Source organism: Tachysurus vachellii, chromosome 8 (genome assembly GCF_030014155.1).
Source record: "Tachysurus vachellii isolate PV-2020 chromosome 8, HZAU_Pvac_v1, whole genome shotgun sequence".
In the NCBI taxonomy this organism is placed as follows: domain Eukaryota; kingdom Metazoa; phylum Chordata; class Actinopteri; order Siluriformes; family Bagridae; genus Tachysurus; species Tachysurus vachellii.
The window spans coordinates 25,365,184-25,384,486 of record NC_083467.1 but is presented as its reverse complement, the minus strand read 5'-3'; the positions used below and the strand labels follow the sequence as shown (position 1 = coordinate 25,384,486).

At 38.3% G+C, this 19,303-nt stretch overlaps 1 protein-coding gene across 1 annotated transcript in view; it reads right to left on the bottom strand.

The window, feature by feature from the left end:
- The window catches only part of ttn.1 (titin, tandem duplicate 1), a 136,312-nt gene that overhangs the window by 64,582 nt on the left and 52,427 nt on the right, over positions 1-19,303 (bottom strand). Inside the window, exons 84-133 of the mRNA XM_060877288.1 lie at positions 18,896-19,159; positions 18,674-18,813; positions 18,430-18,556; positions 18,063-18,329; positions 17,707-17,973; positions 17,345-17,611; positions 17,105-17,244; positions 16,848-16,974; positions 15,588-15,730; positions 14,870-14,993; positions 14,476-14,742; positions 14,259-14,356; positions 13,987-14,155; positions 13,635-13,901; positions 13,233-13,499; positions 12,870-13,148; positions 12,283-12,691; positions 12,041-12,165; positions 11,620-11,886; positions 11,251-11,520; positions 10,817-11,116; positions 10,411-10,713; positions 10,103-10,290; positions 9,903-10,017; positions 9,502-9,786; positions 9,242-9,393; positions 8,980-9,127; positions 8,687-8,864; positions 8,475-8,596; positions 8,100-8,387; positions 7,486-7,782; positions 7,177-7,363; positions 6,969-7,084; positions 6,587-6,886; positions 6,188-6,487; positions 5,978-6,083; positions 5,651-5,847; positions 5,237-5,542; positions 4,867-5,145; positions 4,486-4,785; positions 4,075-4,377; positions 3,600-3,983; positions 3,199-3,501; positions 2,776-3,075; positions 2,089-2,385; positions 1,722-2,006; positions 1,333-1,626; positions 934-1,233; positions 533-841; positions 71-261 (exon numbers count right to left, since the gene is read on the bottom strand). Coding sequence (XP_060733271.1) covers positions 71-261; positions 533-841; positions 934-1,233; positions 1,333-1,626; positions 1,722-2,006; positions 2,089-2,385; positions 2,776-3,075; positions 3,199-3,501; positions 3,600-3,983; positions 4,075-4,377; positions 4,486-4,785; positions 4,867-5,145; positions 5,237-5,542; positions 5,651-5,847; positions 5,978-6,083; positions 6,188-6,487; positions 6,587-6,886; positions 6,969-7,084; positions 7,177-7,363; positions 7,486-7,782; positions 8,100-8,387; positions 8,475-8,596; positions 8,687-8,864; positions 8,980-9,127; positions 9,242-9,393; positions 9,502-9,786; positions 9,903-10,017; positions 10,103-10,290; positions 10,411-10,713; positions 10,817-11,116; positions 11,251-11,520; positions 11,620-11,886; positions 12,041-12,165; positions 12,283-12,691; positions 12,870-13,148; positions 13,233-13,499; positions 13,635-13,901; positions 13,987-14,155; positions 14,259-14,356; positions 14,476-14,742; positions 14,870-14,993; positions 15,588-15,730; positions 16,848-16,974; positions 17,105-17,244; positions 17,345-17,611; positions 17,707-17,973; positions 18,063-18,329; positions 18,430-18,556; positions 18,674-18,813; positions 18,896-19,159 — 11,717 coding nt within the window. The remainder of the gene's footprint in view (positions 1-70; positions 262-532; positions 842-933; positions 1,234-1,332; positions 1,627-1,721; positions 2,007-2,088; positions 2,386-2,775; positions 3,076-3,198; positions 3,502-3,599; positions 3,984-4,074; positions 4,378-4,485; positions 4,786-4,866; positions 5,146-5,236; positions 5,543-5,650; positions 5,848-5,977; positions 6,084-6,187; positions 6,488-6,586; positions 6,887-6,968; positions 7,085-7,176; positions 7,364-7,485; positions 7,783-8,099; positions 8,388-8,474; positions 8,597-8,686; positions 8,865-8,979; positions 9,128-9,241; positions 9,394-9,501; positions 9,787-9,902; positions 10,018-10,102; positions 10,291-10,410; positions 10,714-10,816; positions 11,117-11,250; positions 11,521-11,619; positions 11,887-12,040; positions 12,166-12,282; positions 12,692-12,869; positions 13,149-13,232; positions 13,500-13,634; positions 13,902-13,986; positions 14,156-14,258; positions 14,357-14,475; positions 14,743-14,869; positions 14,994-15,587; positions 15,731-16,847; positions 16,975-17,104; positions 17,245-17,344; positions 17,612-17,706; positions 17,974-18,062; positions 18,330-18,429; positions 18,557-18,673; positions 18,814-18,895; positions 19,160-19,303) is intronic.

Below are 19,303 nucleotides of genomic sequence, written 5' to 3'. Positions count from 1 at the left end.
GTTTCAGAATTACATGTTTATTCTCCTTATAAAACTATTGTTTAAAACAGCATGTTCACTTCTCACTAACCCCATAGCGTCGGTCCATAATACAACATGTCAGCTGCTCCCAGTCTGATTTCTTCTTGCTGGCATCCCTCTTTTCAATAATATAATTGGTGAGGTCACTTCCTCCATTGTCCTCTGGAGCATCCCAAGTGAGGTAGCAAGACTCAGCCTTAATATCAGAGACCACAATATTCCGTGGTGGTAATGGACGATCTAGAGCAAAATAAGAGACAATTAAGAACTAAAAAAGCAAACATTCTTGCATATAATATAATTAAGTATTAGTAGCCTTAATATTAAATATTTAATATTTATATATCCTGAGGCACATCTTACTGCTAGCACATACTTTCATAAATAGTTAAATGTATAAATGTGTATAAATCACAAGACCTTATTCATTTGTAATGTGTTCCTCTGGGGTAAAATGTGATTCATTGCTATCAGACTGTCATAAAACATATTATAAAAAGTAGCATCATACCTAAAATATCAACTCTGATAATTTGTTGACCTGTCCCAAGAATATTTCTGGCAGCTAGCTTGTACAGGCCTGTGTCCTGTCTTATAGTTTCAGGAATGGCAAGCTTGGTTTTGATAGTTTGTCTGTTAATCTCCTCAGATTCAAGTGTCATGGTCTCAGTTGAATTTTCAAGAACAACTCCATTCTTTGTCCACTCAAATGTGGGCAATGGCAGACCAGCAATTTCAGCAGGGATTTCAATGGCTGCTCCTTTCTTGACAAGTATGGTATTGCTTTTGAAGTACTTCAACAAACTCACAGTTGGGGCAACTAAAACAGGTGAAAAACATAAATATTATCAAATACACAAAATGTAAAATAATTGTTAAACAACAAATATAATAAAAAAAAGTAATACATACACTCATCATCTTGAATATGGACATTTATTGATTTTGATGGTTCACCATCGCCAACCTCATTGACAGCCTTTACTCTGAAGTCATATAACATGTTCTCATTTAGACTTTCTAGCGTAATTGTAAGATCCTTGCAGATATTACGATTGGCAACATCAAATTCATCACTGTCTTGTCTCATCTTTTCAACATAATAGCCTCTGATGGGAGAACCTCCATCACTGCGAGGAGGCTGCCAAGCAAGTGTAACAGTGTTCTTGGTCCTTTCAGTGTAGTGAAGCTTCTCTGGGGCAGATGGTACACCTGGAATTTCAAGACATTCAAGCCATTGTTCATTACTGCTAAAGATGTGTTTAACTTAAGCAAGACAAAAGAATGAGAGATAAGTTGAACTGGTTTTACCTTTAGGATCCACAGCTAGGACAGGTCCAAGTTCAACAGGGACACCAAGGCCAAACTTGTTTCTGGCAACCACTCTGAACATATATTCTTCACCATCAAGAAGGCCAACAATGTCACATTTGCATGAAGCAGTTTCTAGTGGTTGCCTATATATGTGCATCTTGGCATCTTTTCTCTCAACAACATATCCCATGATATCACTTCCACCATTATCAATAGGATCAGACCAAGTAAGGGAAATCATCTTCTTGCTCACATGCACTGTTTTCAGATCAACCACTGGTCCGGGAACATCTTTTACACAAAGAAAGTTAATTAAAATCATTTGGCAATCCAAAATGAAAAACATATAATAGAAACATATGATGACCCTAAAGATTCTGACTTACCCATAACATCAACCTTAATAAAAGCAGATTTTGTTCCACTGGAGTTTGTTCCTGTTATTTCATATTTGCCATGGTCAGTTCTCAGAGCATTCTTGATACACACAGTGCTGCAATTTCCAACGGTTTCAATGATAACACGTTCTTTGTCAGGTTCAACATCATCTTTTGTCCATTTCACCTCTGGTGTTGGTCTACCAACAACATATGCTGGTATACGCAGAGTCTCTCCAGCTTTTATAATTACTCCATTCCTTACAGAGACATCAAACTCAATTCCTGGGGCCACTGTTATAAAATAAATTACATTAGATACATTACTACTCATTCATTAATAATGTTTTTTGAATTGTGTTGTTTATAAGCTTACGTTCAGGCTCTTTTACTTGAACTGGTTCAGTCATTCCTGGGACTCCATGACCAGCGTCATTTACAGCATATACACGAATGTGATAATCTGCCCCCTCAGTCAGGCCAGTCAAGGTGTACTTGCATTCCTTGCATCTGAACTCAGTGCTGCGAATCCATTCTTTCTCCCCAACAAGGCAACGCTCAACATGATATCCAAGAATATCTCCACCACCATTGTATAATGGAGGAATCCAGGCAATTTCAACTGTTGTATTTGTAGTATCAACAATTCTTGGCACAGGGGGACCCGGAGGCACTGAACAAATATATATAATGTACAGTAGTTACTCACCCAGAATGGACTTAATGCCACCACAGTTGTCGCCATGAATTTTCATTTGTATTGGAAAACTGCTAAGTGCCACTATATTGATGTAAATATCTAATCGTGGTTTGATAAAACAAAATTTTACAAGCAGTTCATTCCCTTGGGCCACCTGGTAGTGACTTTGTAAATAAGATATTAATTTAAGTTTAAATGTGTGTGTCATGCCAGCAATCTCCATGGTGGTAAGGGGCATTTTAGTTATTTAAATATTTGAAGAATTTTTAACCTATTTAATAGTTTGCAATTATTTAGTTTATGTATAGCAAATATATTTTCTTGTATTGTTATAGTTACATGTTAAATAAATTTGAAGCTTACAAATTGGATCCATTGCAACCACAGGATCAGTTGGGACACTGAATTCTCCAGGGCCAGCAAGATTCTCAGCACAAACTCTGAAGACATACACCAGGCCTTCTAAAAGTCCCTCAACCTTGACTGCAAGGGAGTTTTGAAGATTGCGGTTCACTCTGGTCCAGTACTTGCTGTTGACCTCACGTCTCTCAATCCAGTATCCCAAGATGGGACTACCATTGTCCTTAGGTTCATGCCAAGACAAAGCAACACTGCTGGCAGTGACTTCTCCAATTCTTGGCATATTTGGAGCATCAGGAGGATCTGGGATTATACAAAAAAAAAAACATCTAGTAACCAAATTGCCATTTTTATAACAGTTTTTTTTTTTATATCAAGTAATATGTATTTGTTTTCAATTCTACAAATGAATATCATGCTCATTACCAAACTGATTCTTTGCAACAAGCGGCTCTGAATAGCATGGTGGTCCACAGCCAAATTTGTTTTCGGCTGTCACTCTGAAAATATACTCTTTTCCTTCAATGAGTTTGGTAACAGGATAGTTGTATCCTTTATGGGTTGAGGTAACAGTAACCCAACCAATTTCATCTGTGGTATTGTCTTTTTTCTCCAGGATATAGTTGATAATTTCACTGCCACCATCATCAAGTGGTGCATTCCATGTGCAAATGACAGAATCTTTTCTGATCTCATCAAATCCAAAGTTCACAGGTGGTCCAGGCTTATCTACACATTATAGAAAAACACATTTTAGAAAAATCCCCTAATCACAGACAACAGAATCACGAATATGTAAAACACCAAAATAAAACACAAGAACCTACCAAGAACATTGACAACACAAGATGCAGTTGCAAAACCGTGGGTATTCTCTACTCTGATGGTGAAAATACCATGATCATCTCTGATGGCATCACGCACCATCATGGCAGTCTCTCCTCTCTTGCTCTGGTCGAATGACAGACGATCTGGAAGGGGAGGATGGAACACCTCCTCTGGTTCAGGATGAACAGCCTTGGTCTTCTTTTTCTTTCTTATAACAAATTCTGGCTTCTTTTTTACAATCCTCTGGACATTCTCATCATTCCTGAACCATGTCACAGCGGGGTATGGTGACCCAGAAATGTGGGCATCCAGTCTCATCTCCTCACCCTTCCTGATGGTCAGGCCAGATGCGATGCCTACATGTAGTGATACCTTTGGTGGATCTAAATGAAATAATATTCATTAATAATTGTGTTTTTTTTTTTTTTTTTACTTTTTTGTGATCTTACTTTATTGCTGTGCCATTATACATACCAACAGGATCTGCAGCCTTGATGAGGGGAGTACTGCGAGAGGATTCACTTTCTCCAGCCACATTCTCTGCACGAACACGGAATTGATATTCCTTGCCCTCTGTTAAGCCAGTGATGGTGTAGGAAAAACCAGGCACAAGATTTGGAACACATCTCATAAATTTATCACCATCTTTCTCGATTTGCTCCAAAATATAGCCAGTAATTGGACAGCCACCATCATAGGGTGGGGCTTTCCAAGTGATTGTTATGGACTGTGAGGTAGGGTTGTGTGCCTCAACCTCAACTGGTGGGTCAGGCCTCTCTGAAATATTTCAAAAAACAATATGCAAATTACAAAATTAATTAACCAAACAATAAAAAAATTGAGAGTTTGTTATGTTGCAGTTTTTTTAATTGTATTCATACTTACGCTTCTGTTCCTCTGTGATGACAGGGTTGCGAAGCTCAAGATATTCACCACTTCCAATTCTGTTAACAGCCTTAACTCTGAAGTAATATTCACCATTCAACATAAGGTCTTTGACCACAAAGTTTAGTACATTGACTCCAGACATTACAGGCATAAATGTCTTTTTCTGAGACTCTCTGCGCTCTAGTACATAGTGCAAAATGGGACTACCACCATCACTCTCTGGGGGCTCCCATGAGATTTTACAAGAGTTCTTTGTGACCTCACTTGGAGTGATGCTCTTGCATTGTCCAGGCAGACCTATTAATATAAGACATTCAATTACTTGCTGTTTTTCTTAAAACACATGAATGAACACAGAAAAAAACACAGCTGTCTTACCAATCACTTTAACATTGATTGTTCCAGTAACTGAACCCAAACTGTTTTCAAGAGAGACTGTGTAGACACCAGCATCTTCATGCTTGCATTTTAGAAGCTCAAGGTGAATACTGTTGAGTTCACATCTCATAGTCAGCCTGTCATCTGCCTTCAGTTCGGTCTCACCCTTCTTCCAAACCATTGATGGCTTGGGAATTGCTCTGTATGGGATCTTTAGAGACATCTTCTCACCCTCAACAATAACAACATCTTGGGTCTCTATATCAATTTTTGGTGCACCTTTGAAAAAAAAAAGTATTAATATAAACATATAGGCATTTAAAGACACACTATTCTGGTGCTACACTGAAATAAATAACAGTATGCTTACTGTCTGGATCTTTAGCAAAGACTTTGTCTGAGATTTCAGAGGGATCACTAACACCAACAGCATTTATAGCACGGACTCTAAGAACATATTGTTTCTCAGGAATAATGCCATCTTCAGCCTTGAATCTGAGCTCTTTTATGGGACGAGCATTGATCCTCATCCACTTTTCTGTGCCAGCCTCAGACAGCTCAACATGATATCCAGTAACAGGACTTCCCCCATTCTTCTCTGGTGCCCTCCATGTGATGTTGATGTGCTCTCTGCTGGCATCAACGATCTTAACCTCAATCGGTGGAGATGGTGTGCCTAAAACAAGCCATTGAATATAGTATTAATCTTGTATAAATGAATGTACTTGGGAAAAAAAAAATCTAATTTGTGTCATATCATGTGTGCAAAAATGTATTGACATACTTATTGGATCCTCAATTGTAATAATGTCTGTGGGTTCACTTGGGTCGCCAACTCCAGCTTCATTTTCAGCACGAACCTGGAACTGTACCTCAGTACCCTCATCAACATCAGTCACCTTGTACTTGATTTCGGGCCCTGATGTCTTTCCAGACTTTATCCAGCGGCTGCCCAATTTCTCCTTCTTCTCAATAACATATCTGTAAGTGTAGTTACGTCCATATTAATATAGTATTTGTTTTTGAATTATTCCAACGAAAATTGCTACATATATCAAATAGCAAAAGTACTGTATGTATACTGCAAGTATAATATATAATGCCTATATACTTTGTGATTGGTCGTCCACCATCACTTTTGGGAGGCTCCCATTTCAGGTCAACATCCCTCTTGGAAACCGCAACCACAGTCAAAGCATAAGGAGGTCCAGGAGTCGCTGAGAAAAGAAACCATAATGTGTTACCTTAACTGCTCTTTGCTCTGTTACTGTTAATATCATATAGAAATCATTATACTTCTATTTTGAGCAGTTGTACTTACTAAAAGTATCTTTTGCTAGAACAGAGTCCTCTAGCTCATAAAATTCACTCACACCCACAGCATTCTCAGCTGCCACCCGGAACACGTATAGAGTTCCTTCATTGAGTGGAGTGACAGTGTATTTTGTGTCTTTCACTGTAGTGTCCACAGTCTGCCAGGTCCAGCGTCTTACATCTCTTTTCTCCACAACATAGTTGGTAACAGGAGAGCCACCATCATTTTCTGGTTCAGTCCATTTCAGTTCACAGTCAATCTTTGAGATGTTAACCACCTCAAGCCATCGTGGTGGGGATGGAGGATCTGTTTCAATGCAAACGTTCAAGTTACATAGTTGTATTAACTTCTGTCTATGATAATCTATGCAACGATTGGACAGGTTATACAAAGATATGTACTCACAGAGTCTTTCTTTGCATACTACTGGATCACTTGGATCACTTGGTTCACTCTCTCCAGCAACATTGACAGCTTTGACTCGGAAGGAGTATTCCTGCTTCTCCATCAGCCCCTTCACCAAGTGCTCTGTCATGGGCACATCCTCTGCCACACGAACCCATTCTTCAGTTCCACTCTTGAGGAGCTCAATGATATAAGACTCAATTTTAGCACCACCATCATGCTCTGGTCTAGTCCACTGCAGGAATGCAGAGGTCTTAGCAATATCTTTGATATATGGTTTGCCAGGGGCCCATGGAGGATCTATAAAAGAATTAAATTATATATTTGTCTGTTAATTATTTGTATGACAGCTTACAATTTGATATGTTTTACTGCTACATACCAATTGGATCCTTAATCAAGGTGGGATCTGTTTCAGCACTTGGTTTTCCAAGTCCTGCAAGATTTTCTGCCAGAACACGGAATTTGTACTTTTTCTTGGTGGCCAGGCCTTTCACTCTGCAGGAAATATCCATGTTGTACTTATATTAACATTTTAATATACATTCAAGTTTCATTTGTTCATATTCTGCTTGTGTATAAGTACTTACCTGAGTGTAGTGTCTTTGATTGGCACCTTGTTGCATTTGATCCATTTGTCAGTTTCTGGATCAAACCTCTCAACCCAGTAGCCAGTGACTGGACTTCCACCATCCTCATCAGGCTCGTACCATGTCAAGGTTACGGCATCTTTTGAGATATCAGAGGGTTGCACCTTGCTTGGGGAACCAGGAGTCTCTATATTATAGGAAATAAACACAGTAGCATTTGGAAATGTAGCAAAGGTATTAGTAGTAATAGCAATAGCAATAGTACTAGCAAATTTAGACACAATGAAAGTGTATTGAGTAAATACCTACCAAATGAATACTTGGCAGTAATTGGAGCATGCTCTATGGGAGTACCAATGCCATACTGGTTTTCAGCCGATACCCTGAAAACATACTCCTTCATAGACACCAGTTTGCAGGCCTTGAAATTGGTCTGTTTGACTGTGGCCGAGAGCTTCTGCCACTCATCCTTTTCCAAAGGTCTCATTTCCACAATGTAGTTGGTTACAGGAGATCCACCATCATCTCTGGGGGCGTTCCATGCCAGACAACAGGACTCATTGGTGATGTCAGTAATATCAAAAGCAGCTGGGGGACCAGGCTTATCTGTTAGGATCACAGAAGAAAAATGAGACCAACTAGAAATTGCTTGATAGACTCATTTGTAAGCATGAAATCAGTTTTCATAGTTATGCAGATGACACATCATATATCAGTGTCACCGGCTAATCAAGAGCCAATTAACAAACCGATTATTTACTTGAATGAAATGTCTGACTGAATGTCACAGATCTTTCTATAGATAAACCAGAATTAATTTAATATTAGTTGTAGAAGATTAAGGTTTAAGATCTTAAAATATGGTATATTTTTATTTATTTATAACATTATAACATTTTTCAATGTATCGCACAATACTGTACCAAGAATGTTGACATCAACTGTTGCAGTGGCACGACCACAGGTGTTGACTGCCTCAATGATGTAAGTAGCCGTGTCTGCCCTGGTTGTCTTAGCAATAGAGAGAATAGAATGGCCAGGCTTTGTATCAATGGTGATTCTGTCATCTGGCCTAAGGATAAGATCAGCTTTGGTCCATTTGACCCTTGGGTCTGGTTTTCCAAGCACATCTGCTGGAAGGTCAATCTTTGTGCCAGCCTTGGCAGTTAATCCAGCTAGCAGTTTGGCATCCAGCTGAATAACTGGAGGCTCTGTGGTAATGAGGATAAACACTTTTGTAAGCATAAAAAAGTAAACTGTTAAATCAACCACTGAGTAACTATATTATAAAAACGTACCTTTAGGATCAACAGCAAGGATCTCATCTGTTGCCTTACATGGTCTGCTAGCTCCAAGTCTGTTCACTGCCCTCACACGATAGGCATACCACTGCCCCTCAATAAGACCCGTCACCTGAAACCTATATCAGGAAAATAGGTATAGATTCAAAGTATGCCTCTAAAATAAAGTGAATTATTTTGAGTGATATTAAAAAATATCTGCCACTTACTTTAGTTCAGGTATTGGATCACCACATGCTTCCCACTTGTCAGTGCCACGCTGGCATTTATCAACAATGTAGCCCTTGATAGGAGCACCACCATCATATGAAGGGGGCTCCCAGTATAGGAAGATGCCCTTTGCAGATTTGTCTCTCCATTTTAGATTCTCCGGTGGTTCTGACACAGCTATAATTAAAAGAAAAACCACTCTCATCCACTATATGCATTTTCTTGTACATATGTACATACATTCATGTTTTATTTTATATATATATATATATATATAGCATATATAACTTACTGGCAGGAGAGGAAACATTCACTGCCTCATCAATATATGCTGGTTCCCCAGGACCACATTTGTTGCAAGCTATTACACTGAACAAGTACTCCTTGCCTTCAATCACATCTGTGACAGTGTGCTCAAGGTCTTGCACACCAGATATCACCTTAAAGAGATATCATTCTTGTGATTAATTTATAGTCCCAATGATTTTGTGAAACTATATACAAACTGAAAACCACAAAATGAATGCTCTCATAAACTTTACTGATGTGCTAACCTTGACCCATGTCTTGCGAGACACCTCTCTCTTCTCAATATTGTAACCAGTAACGGGACTCCCTCCATCATGCTCTGGCGCTTCCCACGAAAGGTGGACATGATGCCTGGTCACCTCTGCAACCTTGAAGTCTTTGGGTGCACTTGGAGATGCTAAATTAGAAAATAGTTTGCCATTATAATTGTACACAGCCTAAAGTGTACAGAAAAGTCAAATATATCCAATATCTATATATATTTGGAAATTACAGTGTGACATACCAATGACATTTACTTCAATCTCTCCAGTGACTGAAGTCACATCATTCTCCAAGTGTAAATTGTATGTTCCCTTGTCTGGTCGGACACTTGGGGTAATGATTAGTTCAGTGTATGTAGGCTTTGTGACCATAGAGATTCGATCACCAGGAGTAATCTCATTATCATTAAACATCCACTTTGCCTTGGGTGTGGGGTATCCAATGATGGGCACACGAATAGTAAGAGAGTTCGGAACAAAAACTTCTAGACCATTTCTGAATCCGCTTAGATCCATAGTTGGACCAACTAAAGAGACCAAACAAAATGTCAGTAAACCATAAGCATTCTGCCCAAAATGATTTAATATACGCTGTAGTGTTTTTTGTTTTTCTGTTAATAATTGAGCTTTTGTGATTGATTACCATGTGGGTCATCTGCCAAGACTGGTCCAACCTGTTCAGCTGGATCAGAAACTCCAGCTGCATTTTCTGCAGATACTCTGTAGTGATACTTCTGACCAAACTTTAAACCAGATACCTAAATAGAGACAAAACACATTAACCAAAAAGATTCAAAGTTAGGTGCAAACGTTTGTTTCTACAGACCTGCTTCTCATTCTTACCCTATAATAAAGGTCTGGGCAGAGCCTGGCATTGCACCTTAGCCAGTTGCTTGTGCCATCTTCACATTTCTCTATGATGTATCCTGTGATCATACTACCTCCATTGCTAAGTGGAATGTCCCAGGCCAGTTGAACAGAATCTCTTTTTGGATGTGTGTAGTTGAAATTCAGTGGTGGGCTTGGTCTCTCTGTAGCAAGAATAAGTATGAGAAGTATATTTACATTAAAATGAGGTTCAAATATAAGCGCACCTAAAGTAAAATTTACCCTACATAAAAATATTGCTTTCACACAATTAAATCACCCACCAATGGGATCCATGATCTTGACAGGATCGGTAGCAGCACTTGGCATGCCAATTCCAGCTTTATTCTCAGCTCTAACACGGAAGATATACTCCTTATTCTCCACAACATCATTCAGCATGGCTGTGCGATCCTCAGCCCGTACCACCATTGCAGGCTCCCATTTCACAGATGTCCTATCACGAAGCTCAATAATATAAGATATGATCTCGGCTCCACCATCAAACAGAGGTGGTTGCCAAGTCACTGTGGCACCAAACCTGTTGACAATTCCTACCATGACATTTTGAGGTGCATCAGGAACATCTGTAATGATGAAATGTTTAAATGTTTGTCAAACTGTAAAAGGTTATAAAATAATATTTTAATTATGTAGATATTCATTGATAACAGAAAACATAGTGCGTACCAAATTTATTCTTGGCCTGGACAGCTTCATCTGTACAGACGGGCTCTCCATTGCCAACTCTGTTGCGAGCACACACACGGAAGAAATAGAAGTTGTCTTTCTGCAGTCCACCAACACAGTACTCAGGAATATCAGCACGGTCAGTGGCCAAAGTCCAAGCCTTGCGCTTAACATCCCGTCTCTCAACCACATAGGCCAAAATCTTGCTGCCTCCATCACTCTCAGGCTCATCCCAGGCCAAGCTGACCTCACCATCAGCTGTGTCAACAACTCTCAGATTCTTCACAGGTCCAGGAACATCTAAAAATCAGAGTTTAATCAAGCAATTATAACATCTTGTATAATTAATAGCATTCTATATATTCAACAGGAAATACATAAGTAGTCATTCTCTACTTTTAGTTTTTCTCAATTGTTCACCAATCTCAACTCACCAATTACATCCAGATTGATGAAAGCCTCTCCCTGTCCATGCTTATTCTTGATGACAATCTTATAACGGCCCTGGTCTGACTTCTTAGGGTCCTTTAACCTGTTCTCTGTTTTGTCAGTGGATGTGTCAATGTTTTGCATTGGAAGACTGATGTCATTGAAGAACCATTCAGCCTCTGCACGAGGGTAAGCATCATAGGGAACTGTCATCAAGAATGGCTTTCCAGCATCTGTTACAAGATTCTGGTCTGTGGTCTTTATTTTTGGTACAGCTGTAAGAAGAAAGGAATCATGGGAGAAATTGTAGTTGCAGATGCACCCTGCTTATAAATGCCAAGAACAATGTTTGAAAAAAAAAAAAAAATAAGTACCTGCAAGCTCAAGCTTGGCTCTTGCATCTTTATCCTTGGCGACAACTCTGTACTCGCCCTGATCACGAGGCCTGATCTCACAAATCTGAAGTCGGTGAACTTTGCCCTCGCTGATCATCTGGTATTTGTCACCTTGAACAATGATCATGTTGTTCCTCGTCCATTTAACTTCAACTCTGTCTTTGTTAAGCTCAACCTCAAATACAATGTCTGAGCCAGGAGCCTCAAATACATCTTTTGGGGGTCTGACAATTTCCACTGGTGTTTCTGTAGAGCAGAGCAGAGCAGAGCAGAGGAGAGGAGAGGAGAGCAGAGGAGAGGAGAGGAAAGGAGGCATATTGAAGATGATTGCACAGAACTGGTGAGAACATTGCTGCAATAATTTTGCTTTTCTCTCAAAAAAGTTTTGGTAGAAATTAACCTTCAACAAACAGATGAGCCTTGGATCTTTTGTCATCTACTCCACAGGCATATTCACATTCATCGTCGGGTCTGCATTCCTTAATGTACAATGTGCATGTCATTCCATCCTTTTCCATGTGATACCTGACAGAAAAAATAGAAAAGGATTATTATAAATAACTATTATTAGGTAAAAATATTATAGTATTGCAAAACCAATATATTATGGTTTTCCATAAAGCACAAAAAAGGATAGATTACCTTGGTCCTTCTCTGATTTCACGGCCATTTTTGTACCATTTAGTAGTGGCTCTTTCCTTAGAAACCTTGCAAATGAACTCTGCATCCTCAAATTCAGTAACAGTCTGGTCTCTGAGTTGGGTGGTGAACTCAGTTGGTGCTTCACTGATGATCAGTTCAGCTGAAGATTTGTCAGTTCCAGCAACTGCGGTGTATTCACCCTCATCAGCCATGGTGCAGTCTTTGATAGTCAAAGCATGCTTGTTCTTGTCTACTCGGTAAGCAATGCGTTTGCTGAAGGTGATTTCCTGTCCATTCTTTAACCACTGTACAGTCACATTTGGTCTGTTCACTTTACAAGTAAAACTGATTGTTTTCTTCTCTTCAGTTTCACAGTCTTCAAGAGGGTCTATGATACGGAGTTCTTCCTCTGCAGAAAGGACAAAAAGCGTAAAAATAAATAAATAAATAAATAAATAAGTAAGTAAATAAATAAATAAATAAATAAATAAATAAATAAATAAAAATGTATTTAAAGACACATAAAGGCAAGACTACAAAAACAATGCATTCCAAAATGGAAAGCCCAAGAAAAATAAGGAGCTTACCTATTACATTGACTTTTGCAGAGCACTTGGCTTGTTCACCACGATGGTTGATCAGTGTAATTGTGTATGTAGCCTCATCAGACTTGTCTGCAGCTTTGATCCTCAGAGAGAAAATAGTGTCTCTTTGTGCCATGATGAACTTGCTGCTTTCAAACATAGTCTCATTCTCCTTCAGCCACTTGGCCTTAGCTCCCTCTGAATTAACTTCACAGTTAAGAACAATTTCTTGTCCTTCTTTCATTTGGGTGTCTTTGATCGGGGTGATGATTCTCAGTTTTTCTAGAAAGATGGAAAATAAGTGTAAACATTGCTAGTTTCATCTACATTTGAAGTACAAAAAGTACATCACTTAGAAACACTTACCAATCACATGTAAGTCTGCAGAAGCCTTAACAGAGCCAATGCAGGCAGTAAAGGCTCCTTCATCATTCAGCTCACAGTTTTTAACAATAAGGGCTCTTTTCTTGCCTTCACTAACAATCTCATACTTGTCCTCAGTTTGGAGCTCCTTTTCACCTTTGAACCATTTAACTTCATAGGTCTCTTTGGATACTGAGCACACAAATTGTGCCTTTTCCCCTTCAACCACCTCTTGGCTCTGGGGCCTGGAAATAAACTCAGCTGCCAATTCTGATGAAACATGAAGAAGCAATTTTATAAGACTAAGTAAAGGGATATTGTCAAAGAAAAACCTGTTAATTGTTTGTTTCTGCAGAACAACCAGTAGGAATGCAAGAAATAGCTAAAACAATTTGAGTTGTTTACCATTGATCTTTAAAGTTGCTGTAGTTTGTGAATTGGCCAGTCTGCAGCTGTATTCGCCAGCATCCTCCATATGAAGATCTTGGATGATGAGGATTCTCTTTCTGCCATCTGTAATTTGTTCGTATCTACCACCCTCAGGCAATTCCTGGTCACCTTTATACCATGCAACCTCAGCACTGGACTTGGAGACTTCACAGATCAGTTTTATACTGTCAGTTTCAGTACCTTCAACATTAGCCAGGTTCTTTGTGAATTTAGCCTCTTCCTCTATAAGCAAAATAATAAATCAAAATTAGTTTAGGCATTGAAAATGACATTTGATGCATGGAAATGAAATTAAAACTAAACATACCAACAACAGTAAGAATGCCAGAAGTTTTGGATGTTCTTGCATCACATTCATATTCAGCTTCATCATCAAAGACTGCCTTGCTAATAATAAGAATACGCTGCACTCCCTTGGCAATAATCTCATACTTCTTGCCCTTTCTAATTTCAATACCATCTTTGTGCCAGCGGACCTATTAAAAGAAATGTCCAGAAATTATTTTCAACTCTATTTATTCTTTATTTATATCATAGAATCGCAATAGGTTGCAGCTAATCTCCAAGCGAAAGTAGTACCTTGGCACTTTCACGGGAAACTTCACATTCAAACTTAGCAGACTCCTTTTCTCTGACCTCAACATCATGAAGAGGCTTAGTGAAGTCAATATGTGGAGCTGATAAAAAAAACAAAAAAACAAAAAACAAATCATAAGCATGATATGAATATCTATTACCTAGTGAAACAAAACAAATTAAAACTTCAAAAGGTTTATTCTAATGTCATTTCACTTACGCTCAACACTCAAGAAAGCAGAGGTTTTAAAGTGTTTGGCATCACACGTGTATATTTTGGAGTCATCAGGAGTGCAGTCTTTGATTATCAGCTTCCTTATATGGCCTTCAGACACAATTTCATACTTCTTTGTTTTGTGAATTTCCTGTCCATCTCGGAACCATATCACATCAGCTTTATCTCTGGAGAGTTCACACTCCAGAATAGCAGTTGCCTCTTCTTCAACAGTCTGGTCCTCCAAGGGCTTAGTAAACTCAGCTGGTGGCTCTGTGGGAAATAATACATAATAGAAAGTCTATGTACAATGTATAATGCTTCATGCTAAAGTGCAGTGTCACAGCTGGAAATTGTAATGCATGTCTGTCATGGAAAAAGAAAAAGTCAAAGTTTTTACCATTTACTATTAGTGTGGCCTGGGCCTGAAAGTCCTTTGCCATTATCTTCACAAAGCCAGCATCTGTCATCTCGACGTTTCTCAGAGTCAAGCTGTGCAGTCTGCCCTCTGATCTGGTTACAACCTGCATGTTACAATAAGAGCTACTTCAGAGCAAAGCTGAAGACTATTGAAGACTATTGGTTCAAAATTCTTGTCAAACCAACTTAGGGAACATGTTCATAAAGCTTTTTAAAAAACATTTAAAAGGAGATATATATAACTATGTTTTATTGTGTGATATGGCACAGTATATTTTCTTAATTATTTGTGAGAATAATATGCTAATATATTTTTAAAGTAATTATAGAATATTACAGTTACACTACAGTGCATCATTGACCACCACATTAACAAACACTCATGATGCTGATAAAAATAGAAAGAGAAACACTTAGAGGGCAGAACAGCTCATTTTATTATCTTAAAAACCTCTCTTGGTCATTTGCCCTAAGTCCGTATTAGAAGACAACATATTTGTGGTAAATCATAATTACATTGGAAAAAAAAATCTGACTTAAAGCAAAACAAAATAAAGATGATAATTTAATATATCCTACATGTGTGAAGGAGTTCATATGTGCAGTTACAGAAACAAATTGCTATGTAACTTAAAACAAAATAAATCCTCATGATTTTAACATATAAAAATATATAAATATTTATTTCAAAAACTTACTGTATCACTTGGCTCTATTTTCCTTGTTCCAACGAACCATTCAACAGCAATGCCCTCATATGAAAGCTCACACTCAAAAGTTGCGGTTTCTCCAGCAGTAACTGTCGTATCCCGAAGAGGCCGCAAAAGGCTAATTGTCCGAGCTTGGGATTGAGAAGAAGTCATTATTAGTAAGCATAGGAAATCATTCCTTTCTCGTAAAAAGATTCAAATCCCTATTCCTCTCAAGTACTCAACATACATGCTGTGCTTCTCTAGCCTACAAGCTTCTAGCACAAATGCAGATTCTTATTTTATCAATGTGGTTGACCATAGAAAGGATAAGGGCTGAGAGTCATTCACAACCCCCTCTAGATAAGACTAGCAGAGCCTAAAATAACCATGTGTTGTGATAAAACCAAAGCGGTGCAGTGACAGAAACAGATGAGTGAGAAACTAAATAAAAATATATGTCTTAGTAATTTATATGGTGCAAGCGGACCATATCATTTTTTTCAAAATCTCTGTATACCATTGCATTGAAGTTCTCAACTACCAGCAGAGCAACACATGACCTCCCTTTTTCCTTTACATGCCTGACTAAATAATTCACATAACATATTTAGGGGAAATGCTAGCTCAGTTGAGAAGGTGTTAGACTACTGATCAGAAGGCTATGGGGGATTTGGTACCTCAGTGGCTAAGGTGTTGGACAACTGATCAAAAGGCTGTTAGCTTGAACCCCAGGTCCACCAAGCCACCACAGCTGGTCCCCGGAGCAAGGCCCTTAACCCTCAATTGCTCAGTTGTATAAAAATGAGATTAAATGTAATTCACCCTGGATAAGGGTGTCTGCCAAATGTCATTATTAATGTAAATTTAATGTTATGAGTTCAAATCCCAAGATCTCCCTGAATGGCCATAAATGTATTTAGACCATGATCTCTGACATTAGTTACTGATGTCCTTTCCATATATGTAAATGTATTTGTCACTTTAGTCATTGTTCCTCTATTGTTCTTTTTTTTTTCCTTTGTCCTTTTGCCTCTACTACTGTGACACACCATATAATGAGTAGTAGAATACATAATGGTTGGGTAACATGAAAATCTAATATATGTTCATGTTATATGTTCAACTGTAATATATACTTTTCCATTCTGTAATACCCATAATTACTACACATTAGTATTAGTAAATCTATATCTATGGTTTTTAATAAATATTAGCAAAAAAATAAATGAACAGGATTGTGGTTCTCACAAAAACACTGACACTCACCTTTAACTCTGAGCTGAGCACTAGATTTAGCATTGGCAGCACTGAAGTCCACAGCACCAGCCATGTCCATGCGTACATTATAAAGAATCAGCATGTGTTTGGTGCCTTCTTCTTTAATCTCACAGTCCTAAAAAGAGTAAATATTTTGCCTCATTAAAAACTTGCTTTTCAATTAAAAAAATTTATTTTATTTAAATAATTACACAGAAAATGTTTCGTTTTTAAAGGTAGTTGATTATTTTTGATAAAATCCTTACAGCAGACTGGTGCAAAGCCTCTCCTTTAAGTTTCCAGTGCCCATGGACATCCTCCTCTGAAATCTCTACCTCGAATCGAGCGGTATTAGTTTCTGTAACCTCCACACTGTAGAGTGGACGGATAACCTTAATATCACGCTCTGCAAAGAAAATAGAAGCAATTTAATAAGAAATGTGATTACAAATAATCAATATATTTTTCTCATTTTTAATATGTTGTAAATTTATATTTATATATACCTTCAATGTTCAGCTTAGCTGTAGTTTTGTCAGAACCACAGTCACAGACATATTCACCAGTATTGGCTTTCTCTGCTTTCTTTACAGTCAGAATGCGTTTCTTTCCATCAGCCTTGATGAGGATATTCTTAGATGGGATAATCTCTGTGCCATCTTTAAACCATTTCACCTCCGCAGTGTGTTTGCTCAGTTCACATTTCAGCACAACTTCATCCTTTTCGACTGCTGTGTAGTCCTGTAGCTTGGTGATGAAGTAAGCTTCTCCCTCTAAAAATAACAAGAATCAATTTAAATGTACTGAACATTTTCTAAAACATTATTCTCTTTACAATTTGTAAAATATGTAAATTTAACATATTTACCAAGCACTGTGAGCATGGCCTCCGAGGACTTTCCAAGAGCCTCTACTTTAATGAGTGAGGTATCGTCAATGGACACCTCCTTAAAGGACAGAGTGTGGATCTTGCCATGTTCAGACATGTGCACCACTTTACTTGGATGCAAACGGACATCATTTTTGTACCAGCTTACTTGAATTTTTTCGTGAGAAAGTTCAATACTGAATTCTGCTGTCTCGCGCTCCTTTACAGTAACATCCTTGATGGGTTTGACAAACTCAAGACGAATTCCTAAATGTCAAATAAAGAATACAGATGGGTGAAAAGCTATATATGAAGTGGAAGAAGTATATCCCAACCCTTACAAAGTGATTTCTTACCTTGAATCACCAGTTTGGCAGTGATTCTCTTGTCCTCAGCTTCAAACATGTATTTAGCCTCGTCTTCATATGCAACTGATTTGATAATAAGTATGTGCCTTTTTCCCTCTGCCAGAATTTCAAATTTGTCATCTGCCTTCAGCTCTTGAGAGCCTTTCAGCCATCTGAAGGTCTTTGCTACCCTTGACAGTTCACATTCAAATCTTGCCTCATCTTTTTCATATACTTGAGCATCACTCAAAGGTGTTAGGAATGTGATGGGCAGCTCTGTAACACAAAAACAATTTAATTTTAGTTTAATTTCAGAATATGGCTGGTAATTAATTGTCTTTGTTTTAGATCAGGGAACATGGCAAAAGAACACTACCTTTTACTTTAAGGTTTGCAGCACACTTGGCATTTGCTCCCTGGAAAACAACCTCTCCTGTCTGGACAACCTTGCAATTGTACAGTGTCAGTGTGTGTTTTGCACCTTCCTCAATGATCTCCACATCCTGTTTAAAACAAGAAGAATTTAGTATAACTATTTGGACACTGAAATATTTATTTACACTTAGTATTAAAAAATAACTTGCTAGGTTTAACATAACACAACAGAATTCTATGCTTACTGCTGAAGGAGACAAGACTTCGCCATTCAGTTTCCACTGGCCATGGATGTCATCCTCAGAGATTTCAACTTCAAAACGAGCAGTCTCTCCATCGAACACTTCAACGCCATACATAGGCCGGATCACCTTCACGTCACGTGCTGAAATCGAGAAGTCTGTATTTAGAGGTAGTGAAGCTAAAGTATGCCAAATTGCCCACTTGTGAGTAATTCAAAACATCACCTTCAATGTTAACATTGGCTGATGTCTTGTCTGTTCCACAGTCACAAACATACACTCCTTTGTCTTTCTGCTCCACTTTTTTAATGTGGAGAATTCTTCGTTTGTTCTCAACCTTCATGGAAATCATCTTTGAGGCCTTTATTTCAATCTCATTATGGAACCACTTGACAGGAACATCTTTGCTCAGCTCGCAGTCAAGAGTGACCTCCTCTTTCTCAACAGCAGTGTAGTCTTGCAACTTTGTAATGAATCGTGCATCACCCTCTGCAAGAAGGTTGAATTAGAAATATCCCCATGCAGAAAATGATAAAAAACGTTTGTACTACATTATAAAATGTGCTTTATGTGCCTAGTAGAGCATGAAAGCAAACAACTACCAATTAGCCTGATCCCTAAAAGTCACAGATG